The 20760-nt window shown below is 49.4% G+C and overlaps 1 protein-coding gene across 1 annotated transcript in view; it reads left to right on the top strand.

The window, feature by feature from the left end:
• The window catches only part of FANCA (FA complementation group A), a 53379-nt gene that overhangs the window by 31391 nt on the left and 1228 nt on the right, over positions 1-20760 (top strand). The window contains exons 23-40 of the mRNA XM_063109405.1: positions 644-780; positions 1410-1480; positions 1779-1875; positions 2024-2211; positions 4441-4537; positions 5645-5821; positions 7053-7126; positions 8041-8169; positions 11683-11767; positions 13992-14164; positions 14763-14868; positions 15897-15953; positions 16096-16200; positions 17214-17326; positions 18361-18499; positions 19576-19638; positions 20067-20172; positions 20662-20737. Of these exons, the coding sequence (XP_062965475.1) occupies positions 644-780; positions 1410-1480; positions 1779-1875; positions 2024-2211; positions 4441-4537; positions 5645-5821; positions 7053-7126; positions 8041-8169; positions 11683-11767; positions 13992-14164; positions 14763-14868; positions 15897-15953; positions 16096-16200; positions 17214-17326; positions 18361-18499; positions 19576-19638; positions 20067-20172; positions 20662-20737 (1993 nt within the window). The remainder of the gene's footprint in view (positions 1-643; positions 781-1409; positions 1481-1778; positions 1876-2023; positions 2212-4440; positions 4538-5644; positions 5822-7052; positions 7127-8040; positions 8170-11682; positions 11768-13991; positions 14165-14762; positions 14869-15896; positions 15954-16095; positions 16201-17213; positions 17327-18360; positions 18500-19575; positions 19639-20066; positions 20173-20661; positions 20738-20760) is intronic.

The following is a 20760-nucleotide window of genomic DNA, read 5'->3' on the forward strand; positions in this document are numbered from 1 at the left end:
CCCGGCTGGGGTTGCCACGCCTCAGCTGTGTGCACAGATGTCGGGGTGCAGCCTTTCAGAGTTGTGCTTGCGCAGAGTGTGGGATTTGGGGGACACTGAGGATGAATTCCAGAGATAAGCGTCGGGTCAGCTCTATTTCTAAAGGCAACAGAGAGGGTTCCGTGTTGGAGTGGCACAGTTGGCCTGGGTGACAGCATCCAGGAGGCTGTGGCTCAGCTCCACTGGCAGATATGGTGCCTCTCGCATGTGCTCAGATGGGTGTCAGTGCATGGGAGAGTTGGCATGGGGTTTCAGATGGAGAAAATAAAAAGTGGAGCTTTGTGTCAGTGAAGGAATACAGTATTTGGCCCCCTTCTGCCCATGTCACGTGCTCAGTGTCACGAGGCAGCAGGTCCCCTGTGTGTGTCCATAGTCTCACCACTGTGCCACCTGCAATATGAAAAAACACAAGTTTTCATTGTCTGGCTGGGGGTCATCAGAGCCAGCAGGGTTAGTGGGGAGTGTTGCCCAGAGGAGGGGGCTGGGGTCTGCCAGAGTGGCACAGTCAGTGACTGATACTGCCTGGTTTCCTGCGAGATCCTGTCAGCACCCCCAACCTCCCTCTTACCACCCTCCCCATCTAATCTAACTGACTTCTCTGCAGTTATCTCTGTGCAGATAGCCATGATTTCTGCAAAAGTGAGGGCTGCCTTGGGCCACAGTGAGGATGACGGCAGCTTTGAGATGTCAAAGATTCAGCTCAGTGTCCTTGCTCCAAAACTTGAGCAGCAAGAACAGAAGGTAAGGGTGGGCGCCTTAGCATTAGGTACCGGGGTGTCAGCTATTTCTTAGATTCTGCAAAGACTATTAAATGCATAGAATTGTGTCTTAATATTGTTTGTTTTGCTAGATAAACTGCACACATGAATGTTCAGGGGCTTTGTGCCAGCATCGGCCTGCCCACCACAGCCTATGTGTGTACAAAGAACTCTTTTTGCATTTTTTTTTTTTTTTTTAAATAAAGATGACTGGTAAGGGGATCTTAACCCTTAACTTGGTGTTGTCAGCACCACGATCTGTGGAGTGAGCCACGGGCTGGCCCCTCTTTTTGCATTTTTAAAGAATATGAAACAGAGGCCATCTGCAGTCCCAAAGCTTAAAATATTTACTTTTTGGCCCTTACAGACAAGGTTTGCTGATCCCGCTTGCTATTATAAAATTTTGTGATTGGAGATTGCGTGACGGCCCTTGGCCTCATGTTCTCAGGGTGGGAATGGGGGTCCCTGGTACCACATGTTGTAATTTCCTCTTCATATGCACAGCGGAGCTGCCGATGTCGGGTGTGAACGTGAGTGTCGGTTGCTCTGTGGGACTCTCGTCCATGGATGCGGCACGTCACGGTGACGATGGCCGTGTCTCTCTCCTTGCAGGTAGTGGACCTCCTGCTGACGTCTTTTTGTCAGAACCTAATGGCAGCCTCCAGCTTCACCCCCCCAGAGAGGTAAAGGCTCAGAAGTCTCGTGGGGGGCTTTGAGCTGTCCTGGGTGCCTCTTCCTGCCTCTTCTGCTGTACTGAGACCACAGGGCCTGGCAGGTGTGAGCTCAGCTCAGCAGGAGTAGACAGCGATGCTAGGTTTTATCAAGTGGGGACTCAGCAGAAGTGGGGAATCCCCACAGCAGACTGGGGATCTTTATGGTGTTTTGGGGAATAATGTAGCACTTCCTTGGGCCTCCCGTGCCTGGAGGGATGTGCAGAGCTGTGGATGGCCAGTGCCAGTGGTCCCTGCGGTGTCTCTACAGGCAGGGCCCCTGGGCCGCCCTCTTTGTGAGGACCATGTGTGGACACAGGCTGCTCCCCGCGGTGCTCACCCGGCTCTGCCAGCTGCTCCGTCAACAGGTAGGCCTCGGCTCCATGAGGGCCACAGCCTCGTGGGCTATGCCAGGGGCCTGGCTGCTGCCCCTGCTTTTCTCTAGGGCCTTGTCAGTCTCCCAGCTGGGCAGTGGGCCATTGGCAGCTCTGCCACCTCCTCCTCCCCTCATTTCAGGGCCCGAGCTTGAGTGTCCCACAGGTGCTGGGCTTGGCCGCCGTGGCCATCCACTTGGGTGAGTCCAGGTCTGCTCTCCCGGAGGTGGAGGTGGACCCTCCTGCCCCTGCTGGGGGTCTCACCATCCCGGAGCTGCTAGACAGCCTCCTGACCTGCAGCACCAGGGAGTCTTCGCTCTTCTGCCTGAGGTGAGCTGTCCCTTGCTTCTTGGTCACTGCTTCTTTCTTCTCTTGAGAAAAGTGACACGTGTTCATCAGATAAAATTAGAGAAAACAGATGTGCAGAAAATCATACCACCCAGGGATACTCACTTTTTAACAGTTTGGTATATATCCTTCCAAATTTTATTTTACACATAATTACAATATGTGCATTTGTTTTTTGTTTATAGAAGTAGAATCATGCTACTCTACTAAACTGAAATTAATATTACTAGAATCAGTGGTAGATCACACATTTACCACATCATTCAGTGTTGCGGTGAGAGCTGCTTTGCTTGTCTTGGGGTTGTCTGATGGTCGGTGGGACCAGTCCCCTCTGGTTAGATGTTTGGGCTTCCCTGTGGTAAGCAGCCTCAGACCAAACACACATCTGACTCTCTGTAGGGTGAGCTCCATGGGCACTACACTGTCAGAAAGTAAACTCATCTCACGGGGTTGTAAAACCCCTCATCTGAGCACTGCCACCACACGCCAGCCACATCCCACCACACGCCAGCCACGCCCCACCCCTCTCTGCACGCCAGGCACGCCTCACCACTCGCTGCCCATACCTTCATTGAGCACTGCTGTGTGCCAAGCCCTGTCCCTGCCTCTGGGGAGTTTCCCTTCTCTGCAGGGGACACCCAGAGAGTTGGCAGTGAGTGTGGAGCATGCCAGCATGGCCTATGCTGGGAAGGGGTGGGTGCTGAGCAGCCATTTGGGGTCTAGCTGTGGGATGACTTGGGTCTGAAGGGACTTGTGGCTGCCGCGGTGAGAGAACAGGTCAGGACAGAAGGCAGGACACTCCTGTGGCAGCTGTTAGTGGCCAGGCTTGCAGCTGTGGGGATCCTGGGGGTCAGCACCCGTACTCCTTGGGCAGAGTTTGGCCCAGGTGGCTGGAGGGGGAGGGCTGTGGTGAGAGCCAGAGCACCATAGCAACATCCAAGAGACCCTGTGAGGGCCAGGTAAGCAGTCAGAGTGAGGACGGTCTGGACGGAGGCACCGTAGATGTGGGGTCCATTAGTGGAGAACTGAGAAAAGGCATAAAAATGTAGACAGAGCCAAGGGCCATATGTGGGCCTGAGGGAAGCAGGTGCTGGGCACAGCCCCTCGTGAGCCTTTGGACACAACAGCAGCCCCCACTGGGAGTCAGCCTGAGGCACCTTCCTGGTGAGAGCCCAGACTGCTCAGGGCCTCCATGTCAGCCTTTTTGTGATTACGGGGGGCTGGAGAGAAAGCATCCATTGCTAGTGTAATGCCAACAACTGCAGGAAGGTGAGGAGGCCATCTCCTCTTGCTAACATGAGGCACCTCAAGATACACTGTCGAGCGAAGAGAGCAAAACGCTAAACTCTGTATCTCGGATGCTTCTTCTTACAAAGTGAGAGAGGGGAGGGTAAAATGTGTCTCTGTATTTGTAAGAAGAAACACTAGGACACTAAATAGGAATGTCACCGCAGTGACTTCCTACTGGGAATGATCATTTTAAAGTCATCTCTGCCTTGGGAAATCTCATTCCAGTGTGCCCTGCTTACTAATGAGAATTGATTTTTCACTTGGGTATTGCCATTTTTATTTTTTTATACATGGATTATCCTGTTTTGCCCTCTGATGCTCATGGGCATGTTAGGGTGGTTGTGAAGGGGCCTCCTGTGTGCCTTTTCCTGGTCCCCAGGGTCAGTTTTCCCTCTCTACACCTCAGAGCCTGTCACAGACAGACAGGCAAAGCTACAGAGGTGGTTGAACTCTATTTACAAAGTTACAATTGAAGTTACATTTACTTTCCTGTGCACACACAATCACCCCTCATAAATGCTGAGCACGCTTTTCTCTCTGTACTTCTGCAGCTGCTGCCCACATTGTTACACAGATGCACACACCAGGCTGCAGGTGTCTGCGTGCCTCCCATCAGAGTATTCCCTGCACCGCACATGCAACGCACACACACACACACACACACGTGTGCACAAACTCCTCCTGACATTCCTTGTGTGTCTGGGTATGGCTCTCCCCACGTGTCCACGCATGTCCCTATCTCAGGAGAGGTGGCTGAGCCTATCGCTGAGGATGCGTGGAGGTTTTTCTAAACCAAGGACTGAGTCTCATCCTGTTTAGAATTGGCCAAATTCAGTTTTGTGAAATTCAAACTTATTTTTCTTGTCCCTTATTTTGTATGGATCACATTTCTACATTGTAATTTCTATTTGCTATTTTCAGATTTTGTACAGCAGCAATTTCTTATTCTCTGTGCAAGTTTTCTTCCCAGAAAAATGATAACTTGTACAGCTGTTTATCTCCAGGCCTTGTAAAAAAGGTAGGTCTATTAGGTTCCTATTTTTCTGTTCTCCTGTACGTCTCAGGTTTATGCAGCTTTCTATCCAGAAAGCAGGGGTCTTCTGCCACCTCTGTGTTGATCTTAGCCGTTTCGATGGATCTTGCTCTCTCTCAGAGGCTGCCTTTTCCTTCTGTTCTCTGAGTTTAAATCGGGGGTATAAGATGACAACTGCAAGTGTGCCCCCCTTAAAGAAAAAGACACTGATATTTATAAGATAGATAAATTAAAAGGTAAGTATTCATAAAAAGTATCTTCCCATTTAAAGAATAATTTCACTTATCTAGTAAATGCTTGTTACATGTGTCAGAAGGACAGAGAAATTTGAAGATGAATGTTAGAAGCCTGAAATGTCAAAAACAAAGGTAAACTTAAATTATGAACCTCTGTTTTCCTTTTGCAGAGTCTCGATGAACATTTCTTGTGCATAAAACAGTGGTTTTTCAGTTGCAGGCTTCACACAGAATCAGCGGAGAAGCTTTTGAAAGTACAGATTCCTGGGCCCTGCCCAGATAAGTCAGAATTGGGGAGCAGCCCCAGGGGACCAGGCTGCACCTGTGCTTCCCAGTCATTTACTTTGAGGAACTTAGTTCCAGGTGCCACGTTTTTAAAGAAGGCATGGAAGGAGATTGGGAGAGGCTGTGCTGGGCTTGCCGGGCTTGCTGGCCAGGGCTATGGTCCTTGAGCAGCTGAGGTCTCATTACATGTGGAAAGAAAGTCTAATATTTCTAAGAGGCAAAGACGTGCAAGTTAATGTGTCACTGATGTCACACTTCGCTTGTCCAGTTGGCACACTCTTTTAGTGAGAACACCCATACTGGCAAAGGCCGAGAGGAGACGGGTGTGTTCACTGCAGCAGGGCTAGCCCAGCAGCACCCTCTGGAGGGCAGTTTTGATTCAGCAATTCTGCTTCTAGGCATTCAGCCCAAAGAGACGATTAGACACACACAGAGACACATGGGGCTGTTCACTGAGATGCTGAGGGGCTGGGGTGAGCTCGCCTCGCCATGGCGTCCTACGTGTGGTGAGGCTGTCTCCACCTGAACGTGTTCTCAGCCTCTCACGACAATCGTGCCACTGTCTGTTCAGTTTCAGTTCATCGTCCTCAGGCTGTTCTCAGAGGCCCGAGAGCCTCTTTCTCGGGAGGACGCAGCTGGCCTTCCCTGGAGACCCATGCTCCTTCCCTCGGCAGACTGGCAGCGAGCCGCCCTCTCCGTGTGGAGACAGAGGACCTTCCAAGAGCTGTTGAAGGAGAAAGACTTTCACGTAGGTCTGCCATCCCTTCCCCTGTGTCACTCCACATCCTGATCCTCAGGTTTGTGTGGGAGGAGTAATCTTTTTTTTTTTTTTTTGCGGCTGGCCAGCACAGGGATTGAACCCTGGACCTTGAACTTGAAATCTTTATTGAGATAATTGTGGCTTCAAGTACAGCTTTAAGAAACAAACAGGACTCTGCTACACTTTGCCCAGTTTCTCCCAAGTAAATTTTTGTAGAAAATTTGAAGGATGGATAAGGATGTATTTTAAACACACCTGCTGGGCTCCATGATGGGGTCTTGGCTCTCTAAACTCGCCCCCAAGCCCCACCTGACATTACCTTGTTCCTGATGTGTTTCCTAGGGTGTTTGTTTTGGTCTTTAGGAAAATAATCTGAAGATTCTTTGATTACATCTTTTCTTTTATTGTTGGCTGTATCAGTTATACCAGAGTAGGCCCGACACTGTCCAGTGTAAGCACTGAAGGGGGCGGCACCGCTGCCGCCCACCAGCACCTCGAGGGCTGGTCCTGTCTGTGGGGCAGTTGCAGCCTCTCTCCTTGGTTGTGCCATGGATGATGTGCGTGTCCCTGAGCAGAGATCGTGTCTGACTTGGGCTTTACCCAAATGGAAGACTGTTGCATGAATGTTTCCATGACGTGTTTTTTTCCCCACAGTGTGAAGTTTTGAGATTAGTCAATGTTACTTTGTGAGACTATTCTAAGAATTTTCAAACAAAAAATATGCTACCGTGAGTTTTGAAGCATGTTGTTTATTATGTCAAAATATATTCTTTGGTTATTTTCTTTCCTGGTGCTGCTAGACAGTAATCTAACAGGCAGCACTGTTGTAGATGCCACAGGTTAACTGTCTGAAACTAGGCAGTGTGCCAGAGAATTTAACTTAGAAGCACCAGTCTGAACAGCTTTAGTTAGCTTCAGAGTTAATGAGCAGCACATCAGTTCTCCACTTCTCAGGGCTTACTGTGAAACGCATTCCATGAAAGTGGCCTTTTTATACATGGAAAAGGTGGTACAGCGCTAACGTCTCGGTGCTGGCGTTTCATGGTAGGGAAATGGCACAAGAATAGGAATTATTCTTGACAGAAAATAAGGATGGTTTCCTTCCTGTGAGTCTCTTTTACTTCGCTGCAATGTCATTATGACACGGACACAGATCTTTGTCAGACGTCTGATGTGTGTGCGCTGTCCTTGTGGTGCGAAGTCGCTCCTCTTCTCTCAGCTAACTTACAGAGACTGGTTACAGCTGGAACTGGACGTGCAGCCTGAAGCTGATGGTCTTTCAGATACAGAGAGGTAAGTGTTTAAAGGGAGCTGCCCTTTTAAACGTTATACACAGTTTTCTACAGTGTCTTAAAGTCTGTGTTCATCGTATGTCCCCAGTTTGATGTTCGGTTTAACTGTATGACCTTTGAGCACAATTTCAATTATTTATTCTTTACTCGAGAAACATTTATTGAGCTTCTACTGTCTCAGACACTTCTAGAATGTTCTAGAAGCTGGGCATGCAGCGTGGACAAGATAGTCCCTTCCACATGGCACCTTTATACAAATGAGCACAGATGAGGCTCACACAGGGTCCCCCACCCCCCAACTGGGCTCTCGTCAGGGGACTGTGCACCTGTGTGTGGCCCAGGCATCGAGCAGGTGGACACAGGAGAATGGGTTAAAGGTGGGGACAGACCCTCTGAAGACACCAGCAGCTGAGTGGGCCACGAGTGACCAGGTGGGGGAGGAGCAGAGAAGGTGGGTGTGATGCAGGGTGGGGTGGAGTGGCCAGTGGGGCATGCTCTGTGGAGAAGTGCTGGCTTTTGTGGGGCACCAGGAACTGGATTAACAAGACTGGGGAGAGGTTAGACATGCTGTCCTGGGCATGTGAGGGGTGCCAAGGGGACAGTAGTTGTAGTAGTAGTTCATACACCCTGAGTGACTTCTTGGCCTGCATTTGTGCAACTAGCTGCCCATCCCATTCACTGGCCTAGTGAGATGACACCCTACATGGGCTTTGACTGGTGACAGAGGTTGCCCCTGAGACTGGGCCTTCCCTGCAGCTCCAGGCCACAAGCCATTGGTGTTCCAACCCCACCAACACACCCAGCATCTGCGGTGCTGTGTGCTGTGCTCCTCATTGAAAGGCTTACTTCCAGGTTGTGGGGAGCCCCCAGCTGTGAAACACCTCTCAGAGTTGACCTCAGTTTTCATCGTTGCAGATGGGACTTCCACCAGTGGGCGATCCACGAGCACTTCCTGCCTGCACCCGCTGCTTCTGGGGGCTGCGAGGGAGACCTGGAAGCTGCCTGCACGGTTCTTGTCAACGTGCTACTGGACTTCTACCAAAGGTTAGCAGTGCAAATGCCAAAAATACCTTGCTTTTAAGTATGTCAGTTCTAAAAATGCACTTTATTTCTCTCAATCCAGTTGTGCTATACAAAGCACACTTGAGCATATCAGCATAGCAAGTCTGGGTCTATTCAGAATGAAGGTGCACTCCCAGATTAGCTGTCAGTGTGTGTGTGTGCAGTTTGACAGGAGCGACGGCTTTGTCTTTCTGTTCTGTCGCCTATATTCAGGGTCTAGTACCTCTTGAGTGTCATGGCGTCTCACTGTCCAGGGAAGACTGTCAGGGCAGAGCAGTTCATAAAGTGGCGTTGCATGTGGGCTGCTGATGTGCTTCCCAGGGCGTGCTGAATGGGCTGCTCTGAGGTAGTCTCTTGTCTCTCCACCCTAAGGACTGCTGATGAGTTTGAGTTCCATCTTTCGTTAATGTAGTTGTGACTGTGTCAAGGTGTTGAGGTTGTGAGAGATTTCATTTTCCAAGTTTTAGGTGACACATGATATACTTTAGTGATAAAAAATTACCCTGGAAGCTACTCTGTCCAGGCAAGTCACTACTGAAGACAACACAGGACAGACACCTTTTATTTTTCTGTGAACATAACTGTCCCATCAGCACAGTGTGAGGTTTCGTTTGTTGTATGATAGTCACATTTCAGTAGAACCAGCAGTGTTAGGAGTTCTTCCTACTGGCACACAGGGGCCGGGAACAAGACCACACAAAGTGAAATTGGGGCAGATCCCTTTGGCTCCTTGGGCTCCTGGGAGCAGCTCTGGAGGGATGGGTGAGTCCTGGCAGCCACGAGTTTACTTTCTGCCTATGGGCTCTCCCGTTCTGGACGTTTAATACAGAATAATGCAGTGCTGGGCCTTCATGTCTGGCCTATTTCACTGAGCAAAAGGTTTGAGGTTCATCCGTGTTGTAGCTGTGTCGGCACTTTATTCTTTTTTATAGCTGAATAATATTCTGTTGAAGGATATACCACATTTTGTTTATCTGTTCATCCACTGATGGACATTTGGGTCATTCCCACTTTTTGGCTATTGTGAATAATGCTGCTGTGAACATTTTGTGTGCAGGTTTTTGTTTGGGCCTACGTTTTCATTTTCCTTGGGAATATGCATAGGAGTGGAACTGCTAGGTAATATGGTAACTCTGTGTTTAATTTTTTGAGGAATTGTCAGGCTCTTTCGGGACTGGCTGTACCACCTTACATTCCCACCGGCAGTACAGGAGGGTTCTGATTTCTCCACATCATTGCCAACACTGTATTGTTGTTGTTATCTGACTTTTTTAAATTCAATTTTATTTATTTTTGTGGGGTACAGTGTGTTGTTTCAATACACACATATCTTGCACAATGAGTCACTTAGGGTAGATAGCATAGTTTTTTGTCCCCATTAGTTCACCCCTAATCTTCCCCCACCCCCATCCCTCCTGGCCTCTGGTAAGTATTATTCTACTCTCTACTTTTCTTTTTTTAAACACACAAAGATTAACATCCTTGTTGCAAAAGGAACTCTTAAAAATGAATTAGAAAAGTCTAGGTAGTAGTTTGGTGAACGACATGAGCAGATAAGTCACACACCTCAAAGTCCCAAGGAAACACCCATGGTTGATAAGCACACTCTAGAATCTGGTTGCGGGTGGGGCCAGGTCCAAGGCCCAGGACCCCCTGGGCATCAGGCTGGCTCTATAGCTGGCCTGGATGTCCTGACTTTTTGATAGTAGCATCCTAGTGGATATGAAGTGCTGTTTCATTGTGGCTGTGATTTGCATTTCCCTGGTGGTTAATGGTGTGGAGTGTCGTTCTATGTGCTTGTTGACCATCTATACGTCTTCTTTGGAGAAAGGTCCATTTGCACCCTTTGCCCATTTTAAAATTAGGTTACTTATTGAGTTGTGGGAGTTCTTCACACATTCCAGATACAGGCTGTTTGTATGACTTGTAAATAGTTTCTTTCATTATGTGAGTTGTCTTTTCACTCTCTTGATAGTGTTCTTTGATATATAAAAGTTTAAAATTTTCGTGGAATCCAATCTGTCTGCTTTTAGTTTTAGCTCTTACATTGAAGTTTTTGATCCACTTTGAGTTATTTTGTGTGTAGCATGAGATAGGTCCACCTTCACTGTTTTACATGGAGATAGCCAGCTGTCCTGGCACCGATAGTTGGAAAGACCCCTTTCTCATTGCCTTGCCCTGTGGACTTTCACCTCAGGTGACTTCACAGTCAGTGCAGGTCGAACCCCTTGTTCTACTCTTCCCCTTTCTCACCATTGCACTTGCCCAGCCTTAAAATCAGTTGACCATTCATGTGAGGATATATTCATGGACTGTGAATTCTGCTCCATTAGTCCATGTGCCTCTGTATGGCAGTACTGCATTATTTTGATTGCTGTAGTTTTTTAGTAGGTTTTGAAATCTGGGAAATGTGAGTCTTCAACTTTATTCTTTTTCAGGATTAATATGCTTCTGGGTTCTTTGCACTCCCATCTGAACTTTAGGATCAGCCTGTCGGTTCTACAAAGCTGGCTGGCCTCCTCGTAGGAATTCCATGTAATCCTTAGATGAATTTGGGTGGTACTGCCATCTTAATATTGTCTTCCTATCTGTGAACATGTGATGTCTTTCCAGTTTTTTAGGTCTTCTTTCTCTTTTTTTTTCCTCTATAATTTCTTTAAGCAATCAGTGTACAAGTCTTATACCTCTGTGGTTAAATTTATTCCTAAATGTTTTATCCTGTTCAGTGGTATTGTAAATGGAACTATTGCCTTAATTTCATTTTTCATTATTGATTGCTAGTGTTTAGAAATATAATTGATTTTTATGTATTGATTCACTGAACTCAGTTATTAGCTCTAACAGCTTTCTTGTGTGGATTCTTTAGGGTTTTCTATATATAAGGCCATATCATCTGTGAGTAGAGATAATTTAACTTACCTTTTTAATCCAGATGTCTTTTATTTCTTTTTCTTGTGAATTACCCTGGCTAGAACTTCCAGTACAGTTTGAATAGAGGTGGTGAGAAAGGACATCTTTTTCTTGTTCCTGTTCTCAGGGGAAAAGCTTTCAGTCTTTCATCACTAAGTATGATGTTGGCTGTGGGTTCTTCACAGATGCCCTGTATCAGAATGAGAAAATTCTGTTTTATTCCATCTCAAGTGTTTTTATCAAGAAAGAGTATAAAATCTTGTCTAATGCTTTGTCTGCATCTATTGAGATGATCAGGTGATTTTCATTTTTTATTTTATTGGTAAGTGCATTATATTTTTGGATGTTAAACCAACCTATCATTCTTGGGATAAATTCTACTTGTTTGTGGTACATAATTCATTTAATATTTGCTGTATTTGGGTTGCTGATATTTTGGTGAAGATTTCGTTGTTTTTTTGTTGGTTACTGTGTGTCATGCCACTGGAAAAGCACAGTGGTCACCCCACTGGAGGCAGGAGGATAACTGGGAACTCCAGCACAGTTAGGAAATACTGAGGAGGCTTTTACATATTTTCATTTCAGTTCAAGGAGTTATGACCACTCAGAGAGTTCTGACTTGGTCCTTGGTAGCCGCACAGGAAATCGGGATATTCTTTGCAGATTGCAGGTGAGTTGGAGGATGCCATAACTCAGTATGTCCACTGTATTTAAGCCCCCTGCTATTAAGATATTTATTCTCAGTTTCCATAACAGTTTCTAACACAACAAAGCAAAATGAAAACTCACATCATCCATGCAGTGGCTGAGATCCAGAGCATCAGTGTGCTCTGTGAATTTACTCCACAGGTGAACATCACAAAAGCACAGAAACAAAAGCTGTAATGCTGTAAGCATCTCTAATTTGGGGGACACTTAAAATGTGAAAATAGAGGAAATTAAGGAAATACCAACTTTGGTGGTAAAATTGTTACTTCACCATTTTCTACTTTTTAACTCTTGGCTACTCCACTTGGATGTCACTGAGAAGGTAACGTTGGTAACCCAGCACTCGAAGGCTGGGGGACTTTTGTGCTTCACCGGCTGATAGGCAGCTTGTGGCTGTCCGGTGCTCACACCCTGTCAGAAGCACAGGGGAGCCCGTAGTGTTCGTGCTTAAACACAAAGGCATTCTCAGCTCACATCCTGCCCCTCCATCTTTCAGGTGAGCTCTCGGGTCACTTACGAGCCAAGTGCCCATGGAGGCCCCCCCAGGTCCTCTGTGTACGCCCGAGTCTGGCCTTTGGAAGAGTACATGCGGGTTTATTTTACATGATTATACATGAGGCTTTATGTTTCCTGGTGGTTTCTCTGCTGCCACTCTTAAAGTGCCTGAGTTCAGAACATGCGGACAGTGGGAGAGAAGCCACAGGGTGTGTTTTGCGTACTGGGAAAATTTACTTACAAACGAGTAAAACATACCACAAAAAAAGAGACCCAAGACCCCTGACCCCCCACCTTGACCTTTTGTCCTCCATGTCCATCTTTACGGATATCGGAAGGAGGCAGAAGGCAGACGCAGCTCCGTGCCCACAGGGTGGGGCTTTGAGGTCACACAGGCTGTGGTTGGACGCAGGCTTGTGTGCATGCTGTCGCTGCATCCACGCTTGCACAGGTAGACTGCATGTGTGTGTCAGCAGACGTGGATTGAGTACCTGCTGTGCACGTGCCAACCTGTGCCATCCTCCCTGCTCTGTCTTGCTCTGTGGCATGCCCACAGTCTGGGCAGTGGGCTCAGGTACCGTGTTTCCTCAGTGTCTTGCCCGTGAAGTCAGGATTCCGTGTTTGCTGTTGCAGTCTCCCACCTGAAGGTGTTGTGCCGGGATCTGCAGTGAGCACAGAGGGGTCCCACGAGTGTGTTCTCCAGCCAGCTCAGACGTTGAATTTCATGCAGTGGGATAAAAGCTGCGATGGCCCAGCCTGTGGGTGGCAAATGCAGCCTCGCTCAGGTTCTGTGGAAGCTTCCAGGAGCAGCAACATGCCAGAAGGCAGGGACAGCATCTGCTGATGGGTGCATTGCTACAGCGCTCAGAGCCCACCTCCGTGCCACCATGCTGGGCTGGACCCTGAGGATGCAGGAGGCTGAGGTGAATGCAGACGGCAGGGACGCCAGTCCAGAGCTTCAGCCCGTGGTGTTTGTGGTGATGTGGCTCTCCGGACTGGGCTCTGAAGATCACACTCGTCCTTGGAAGACAAGTGTTTGCCATCATTAAAAATATTTAAAGGAGTAGGACACAAGATTCTGAATGTAGTTCCAAAGTGGAGTTCACAATTATTTTGAGCAGACATGTCAATGTCGTAAAAAACAGAGTGTCTGTGGAAATGTTCCAAAACAAAGAAAGCTCACCAGCTCTGACAGTGGGATGCCCACCTGGCCCTCTGTGGAGAGCCCAGTTGTTCAGCAGCTGTCAGGGCAGACAGAATTGTGGCCATGCTACGGTGACAGAGTGAAACCAGCCTGAGGAAACGCACTTGGATGTGTTTGAGGTCAAGGACCTTATGTACGTGATTCTCCCTCAGATTGTTCAGGAGGAAATTTCCCTTGTGCACACACCTACCTATATGCATAGAGAGAGCAAAACTGATCATCAGCATAAAATGTTAGCCATAACGAACCTGGGTGAAGGGCGTGTGGGCGTTCCTTTCTCTACATTTTTATTTCTGCAATTTTAAAATGATTTCTAAGTAAAACTGGGCCCACTCGTCCTTCTTGGCCCCTTGCCCCTGTGGAGAGCCCTCTCCCGAGTGTCTGTTGGTCCCTGATGGGGGCTGCACAGTAATCCCTGAGGACTGTCTGCCTCCACGCTGGGGATGGGACGCACACTGGGAAATGTCTTGGTCTTGCTCTTTTCCAGGAGATGGCTGTTGAGCTGGAGTTGGAGCAGGGCCCAGGGGCCCCCCACGGCCGCTCCCCCTCTCAGGGGCACTTCCTCTTTGGGGTTTTCCGCAGACGGCTCCAGGCTCTGGCAAGTGGGTGCGGTGTGGCCGCCAGCCTGCAGAGACAGCGGGAGCTGCTCATGTACAAACGGTAACACCCCTGGGCACGGCCTCCTCTTGGCACCTCACCCCAGGGTTTGTCTTCACGTCGAGGTTTCCTCCCCTCCCCAACCCCAAGACTGTGGTGGTTCCTTGTCCTTGGTAGTTCTCATGGACAGCAAGGTCTGGAGGTTTCAAAGGTGCTTTGGATTATAATCTTCCTGTTCAGACTCGGGAATCCCTCTGTTGAAGGATGTAGCATAAGGAACTCATGTCGAAATAAGGAAAACTGTGTGCTAAAGATGTTAATTGCAGCCATACTTATAATAAAGAGTGTGAAATGATGCGGTTCCCCAGTCACAGGGAATCGCCCCATCAGATGTTGCTGCTTCCTGCGCTACTGGTGATTATGCAACTGTCAAAAATGGTTTGTTGGTACCACATTTTGAGTGTCTGTAGCTGGCAAGCGCCATGCACAGGCTGGGCACAGATACTTACTGGGGCGGGGGCAGCAGCTGCAGACCAGTGACTCTGGTTCCAACAGCCCCACTGGCTTGAGGATTCCAGGAGGGTTGTGCTGCTGAGTCTGAGCCTTGGGCAGGAGCGACGTGTGTGTGCCTGCACTATTGACACGGCCCCTTCTCTCCAAGGATCCTCCTCTGCATGCCTCCATCTGTGCTCGTCAGCAGCTTCCAGGCCAGACAGCCCACCACTCCCAGCTGCGAGGAGTTCTTCAACCTGGTCAACTCTGAGCTGGTAGGTGCCAGCCGTGTGTGTGTCGACCCAACTGAGGGGACACAGGAAGAGGGGGTGTGGGCTGGGGTGCTGACCACAGCTCCTACAGCCTCTGTGTGTGTCCTGACATGGGGATTACCAAGAAAAGCAGTGGACAGCCAGTGGGAAGTGATGCCCAGCAAGTCCTGCAAGAGAAAGCACGCTCGTGCTGGCAGGGCCCTCAACCACAGCAGGACAGCTGCAGACGATTTTCTCCAGAGCTCAAGTTGCTTTTCAGAATTCCCTTCAAATCCTGATGTTCTGACCCATGGAATTTTGCAGACCACTCTGCTTGCCAAGCCTCCATGCATTTCTGTCCAGTTTTGTCATGTTTCACATGTACAAAAGCCATGTGATCTTACGACCACTGCCACCTGCTGGGCACCCTGTTCCCATTCAGACACTGCCCAGACCAGGTTGCAGGTTCTTAACCAAATGGTGGCAGTTGTAGAGTGTGTCAGGATCAGGGAGACAATGGCTCCTTCTGCTCTAAGGGAGCAGCTTTTACTCCTAAAAACCTGTTTCTTATTTTAAAATATGCAGTTATGACTAAAGATTGAACTAAGGTTCCATTTCAGTTGTGTGGCACTTTAAAAGGTGACAGGAAAACAGAGGAAGTGAGATGACTTGAAAGCTTTAGAAATCACTCATGATTCTCTTTAAGTTCCTACTGAAGGTTGAGCTTCTCAAAGCTCTCTCAGAACGCGTGTGAGAGCAGCCAGGTGGGATGCGTGCAGGACAGGCTTGGTTAGCAAAGGACAGAGGAAGCAGAGAGCTGCCCTTGTCATCCTCCATCGCGGATGTCCCGTCAGGCACGTCCCCAGCTCCCGTGCTGTGCTGGGGACCTAGTCACACTGAGAAGCCTTTAAGGGGCCGTATCTGGTGAGGCAGTGAGCAGGGAAGGCCTGGAGCACATGTCTGGGCTGGCCCCTGTGGCCAGTGGGTCCTGGTGAGGGTGGCACTAACCTTTACTGTTTCCTTCACAACTCAGTCCTCACACTGTTTTGCAGAGAAACTTCTCCCATGGAGGCGTCCTGACCCACGACATCACCATCCACTTCTTCAGGGTAACCCATCCCTTGGCACCTCCATCATGGCCTCTTGGAACCCGTGGGTGGGTCTACATATCCGGGTGGTGCTTTTACCTCACGGGTGTTGGAGCATGGGATATGGCAAACCGCTGAGCTTCTGGAGTGTTCTCATCTGCAGGGGCTCCTGAATGCCTGTTTACATAGCAGAGACCCCTCCCTGACAGCCAACCTGACCCTGACTGAGTGCCAGACCAAATGCCCCTTGATTCTGACCTCTGCTCTGGTAGGTCCGCCGGCTTCTTGGGAGATGTTTCTGCAACGAGTCGGGGGTCTCTGTGGCCACGCAAGGCTTCTCAGCAGCTTTTGCTAACCATCCTAGTTACAATTCAAGAGAAGATGTGTCAGGAAGAATGAGTGATAGATAGAGCAGGTCAGTACACAGCAGGAGTAGGAGCACTCAGCCCCCAGGACTGTATCCTTCACGTACTCTCAGGATTTGGGAACAGAGGGGCCACCTTGGCTTCCTACTGATTGATCTGACATTGTGGGGTCCAGGGTGTGGGAGGAGAGGGAGCAGGGTCCTTGGACTGCCGTGAGCTTCCTCAGAGTCCTGAGTACATGCAGCTGTCTTGCTTCCTTCTCCGTGTTGTCAGGTAGAACACTGACCACTAACTGGCCAGGGGACTTGAGGTCCATTTCCTTTAAGGCAACACTTTCCCCAGAGAGCCCCCTCAGCAGCTGTGGCATTTCACCTAGTTTGCTGCTCAGTTAGGTGGAATTCACTGTAAATGAGCTATTCTGTGTTTAAAACATCAGCTCCAAAATAAATAATTGAAATTAAGGGGCTAGCTGGTTAGCTCAGTGGGTTAGACCTTGGTGCTGATAACACCAAGGGGTGGGGTTCAATCCCCCCTGTACCAACCAGCTGCCAAAAAAAATTAAAATAAATAAATAAAACACCAGCTCTCAGCAGGGGGTGAGGGTTAGGCAAGCCCAGTCCAGGGGCATGTGACCAACCTCCCTTCTCCCACATTTGTGTCTGCTCCTATCAGGGAGTGTAAGAATGCCTCATGGAATTGCTTTGACCCTTAAACGAGGCAAATGAGATACTGTCTCTGAAGTTACAGTGTCACCGGTGGGTGTGACCTGTGCTAGTGGCCTGCAGAGGGGCTTGGGGGGTGTGAGCCGCAGGACATCTTCAGTGGCCACTGGAGGCTTCCATGTCTTCTTGGTTGTGGCAACTGGAGATGCGTCTAGATGCAGCCACCCCTAATCCTGGTGGTCTTTGTCCGTGAGATGTGGTGGCCACGCCTGGAGCCAGTGCTGTGCAGTTGGTGGAGGAAACACTTCCAGACCTTGCTGCCCCAAGAGCTGCAGAGGCTGCAGGAGGCCCGGCAGTTTGCCAGCGAGTGAGTGTTGGTCACAGGTGTGGTGGGGAGCTGGCTCCTCTGTGGGACCCGCTCAAGGTCGTTTCCCTAGACATCCCAGGCAGCCTCTGCAAGGTCCATGTGAAGGGGAGAAAAGGACCGAGCTCTGACAGGCTCCTGAGTTGAGAAGCTCAGGAGTGTATTGGAAAGACTGACTTCATCTTATCTTTTCCTACCCACCTGTCCCATCTCCTCCTCTTACATCTAATGCAGGGGCCCCAAAGTGGGCTCAGGGCTGTTAGGGGTGCAGAGTCTCTGCTCACTGTGACCTGTGGACCCCAGTCAGACACTCTGGGCCTGGCCAGGAGATCTGGCTTAACCTGCTCTCCTGAGAACTGCTGAGCTGACGGTCTGCAGTATCTTGCTGAATTTGGGGAGGGCTGTGTTTCTAGAGATCATCAGAAGTAAACACATCCCCATTCAGCCCCCTTGAAGAACATCTTACACTGTGACCAGAGTTTTGAATCCTGATGCTCCCTGGGTCCCCCTCAGCGTCAGGTGTGTTCACAGTCCGCTAACAAAAAAGAAGAGGAAAGTAGGTCTCACCTACCAACCCTGATTCTATAAAGACACATCACATCGTCTAAAGCTTAAACCACTGTATTATATTTCATCAGCATTTTCTGCCAAAATTCTAACCTGCTGGAAATCTTAGGCACACACTGGCAGTCAGAGCCGGGTGCTCCTCTGTCCTCAGTCCATGTTGTAACACCCGTCCCAGTCACAGGGGCAGCCTGGAGGGCCGAGGGCACTGAAGCCTACAGCCTCTTTCAAAGCTGAGAGCACGGGGCGAGGGGCCCGCCTCTGCCTTGTGTTGGTGCACGCACTCAGACCACCGCCAACGCAGAGCTTGAGCCTCACTGGCGGGGCCTGGCACTGGTGCCTGCCTAGCTCCTCATTCCGAGCCCCTCTGTCCCCTGTGTTGGCAAGGCGAGTGCCACAGGTGTGTGGGGAATGAGGACATGGTTTGTGATGTGCATGAAGGCCCCATGGTAATGGGGCTCTCTCTGTCCCAGCTTCCTCACCTCCAGCACAGCCTCTCCCGCGTCCAACCCTGCCTGGGTCTCGGCGGCAGCGCTACACTTGATGATTCAGCAGGTTGGGAAGGAAAACATTAGGAGACAGCTGGAGAAACTGGACTGCGAAAGAGAGCAGGCAAGCCTGACTTTTTCTTTATCAAGTTGTTTTTAATCAGTGTCTCAGGGTTTGCCTAATGAACTCTGCTTTTCCAAGGACAAACAAGAGGTCTGGAGTTCTTGTCGCTTTACTTGGAAGTAGAACTGTTACTGAGTTTATAGATTTTAGTAGGTCTTTGACTCAAGTTTATTGGTAAAAATAACACCTTACATTCCATTTTTGAAGTGCCTTTATTTGGCTGATTTTTACCCTCACTACAGCCCAATGAAAAGCTGCCAGCTGTGGAGCGGCACACTGTGTCCATGTTGCCACAGCCTCGGGTCACATGCGACGGGCACCCCAGTGAGGCACATGGTGAGAACATGGAGCTGGAGCACAGGGCATGAGGCAGGCGAGACTGTCTGCTGCTATGGCTGCCATTCATCCCAGGCCAGGGACCACCCCGGACTCTGGACTCAGGGCCCACTTGATTTGGGCCTCCTGCCTGCCCTAAGTGCACAAGTCCCATCTCAGCTCAGGACATACACACTGACCTGGAGACCAGGAGGGCAATAGCAGAGCCAAGTGTTTTTTTGATTATAATGTACAGATCCTACAAGGATTCTTCTAAGGTTGCTTTCAGGTGGTTTTTGTACTTTTGTTAAAAAGAGATTTTAGTGACTCCAAGCCTTCAGGCCCATGTGCCAAGGGGACTCCTCCAGAGAGACCCTGCCCAGCTGGGCCCTGGGGTCAAGGGTTATCCTCAAGGATTTTACAGACTTCCGAAGGGAAGCCCTGCGGAGGGGCGGGCTGAGATGGGGCCGCCCACTGCACAGGAAGCAGTTCCTGATTTCTCACTGCCGTCTCTTTTTCTGACTGTTTTAGCTGTGTTTGAAGGCAACTATGCAGTGACCCAGTCAGCAATAACTTCCTCTTAATTACTAAAGCTCTCTCTTTAAAAGTGATGGGAAGTTTTTCTTTTCTGAGAAGATCCGTGTAAAGGATTTATGCTCTAGATATGTGAAAGTTCCATTAAAGAGGAATGTGTGCATCGGTCTGTCAGTATACAGGGAGCACAGGTAATTCTAATGTGATAAATGTGTGTTTATGTGCAGGTGCTGGTTTTCCTGTTTTTCTTTTCCTTGATGGGCCTGCTCTCCTCACATCTGACCCCAAGTGTAAGTCAGACCTTGTCAGTTAAGTGCCCCCATTCCACCTCAGACCTCCTGAGTCAGGGTTTCTGGAGCAGCTCAGGAGATTGTTGCATTTGCTGAAGTGTAAGGACTCCCAGGCCACAGGCCTTTCTTCTGATGTCTTCAGAACTGGCTGCAGCAAGCCGGGGTGTGGGTGCCCAAGAGTCCCTGGCCTCTCCTTTCCCAGCATCTTCCAGCCAGAGGCCCCAGTGTGACACCTATCTACAGGTTGTCACCAGTTTTAGGACTGAGCAACAAGGAAAAACCCCTTCCGTATTGAGGGTTGGTTGCATCCTTGTGCCCACATGAGAGCAACAGCTTTTACAAGTCCAACTGTGTCAGCCCTGTGGGATTGTCAGTCAGCACAACACTTGGCTGCTGTCTCAGGGTTCGGGTTCTTCTGTGGGTCACAGGACGCCGTTGACTCCCTGAAAACTCTAGAAGTTTGTGCTGAGATCCTCACGTGTTTGGAGAAAAGGAAGATATCCTGGCTAGGGCTCTTTGAGTTGACAAAGACAGGTAAGAAGCCCATTTGAGATCCGACACGGAATGCTGGCTTGTTTCTGTCCGTGATGCGCAAATGTCAGCTGATGTGATGTGACAGCCCATGTGGTTCTTCCAGAAGCAGCTTTAAATGGTTAGATTGAACCCTCCCTGGGGCTCACTTTACAAACTCATTTGATGAGCTTATCTTCTCACTAAGCTTATAAACTCCATTTTAGGGGACAAATTCAGTACAAACTTATTAAAGCAACAAAAGAATTTATTGGAGCACAGGGTGCCACTAGTCTGGGGCAACCAGCTCCACAAGCCCATCATGGGGGTGGGAGTCTGCCTGTCCAACCCCCCAGTCTCTGCCCTCCAGCATGAAGACATCACATGCCCCCAGTCACCACAGCCAGCCATAGGCCTCCCAGACCACACAACAGCCCCTGATCCCTGAAGAGGAGCCCCCACCCTGATCTGGCAAGGTGTCCCAAGCTGAAAACCCTGCCCTTGCTGTTGCAGGTGCCGGGCTAGGGCAGCTTCTCCTCCGCATGGCCCCGGATCAGCACACCAGGTTGCTGCCATTTGCCTTCTACAGGTAACCGCATCTGCTGGGCTGGT

This window comes from Cynocephalus volans, chromosome 10 (genome assembly GCF_027409185.1).
Source record: "Cynocephalus volans isolate mCynVol1 chromosome 10, mCynVol1.pri, whole genome shotgun sequence".
Taxonomy (NCBI): domain Eukaryota; kingdom Metazoa; phylum Chordata; class Mammalia; order Dermoptera; family Cynocephalidae; genus Cynocephalus; species Cynocephalus volans.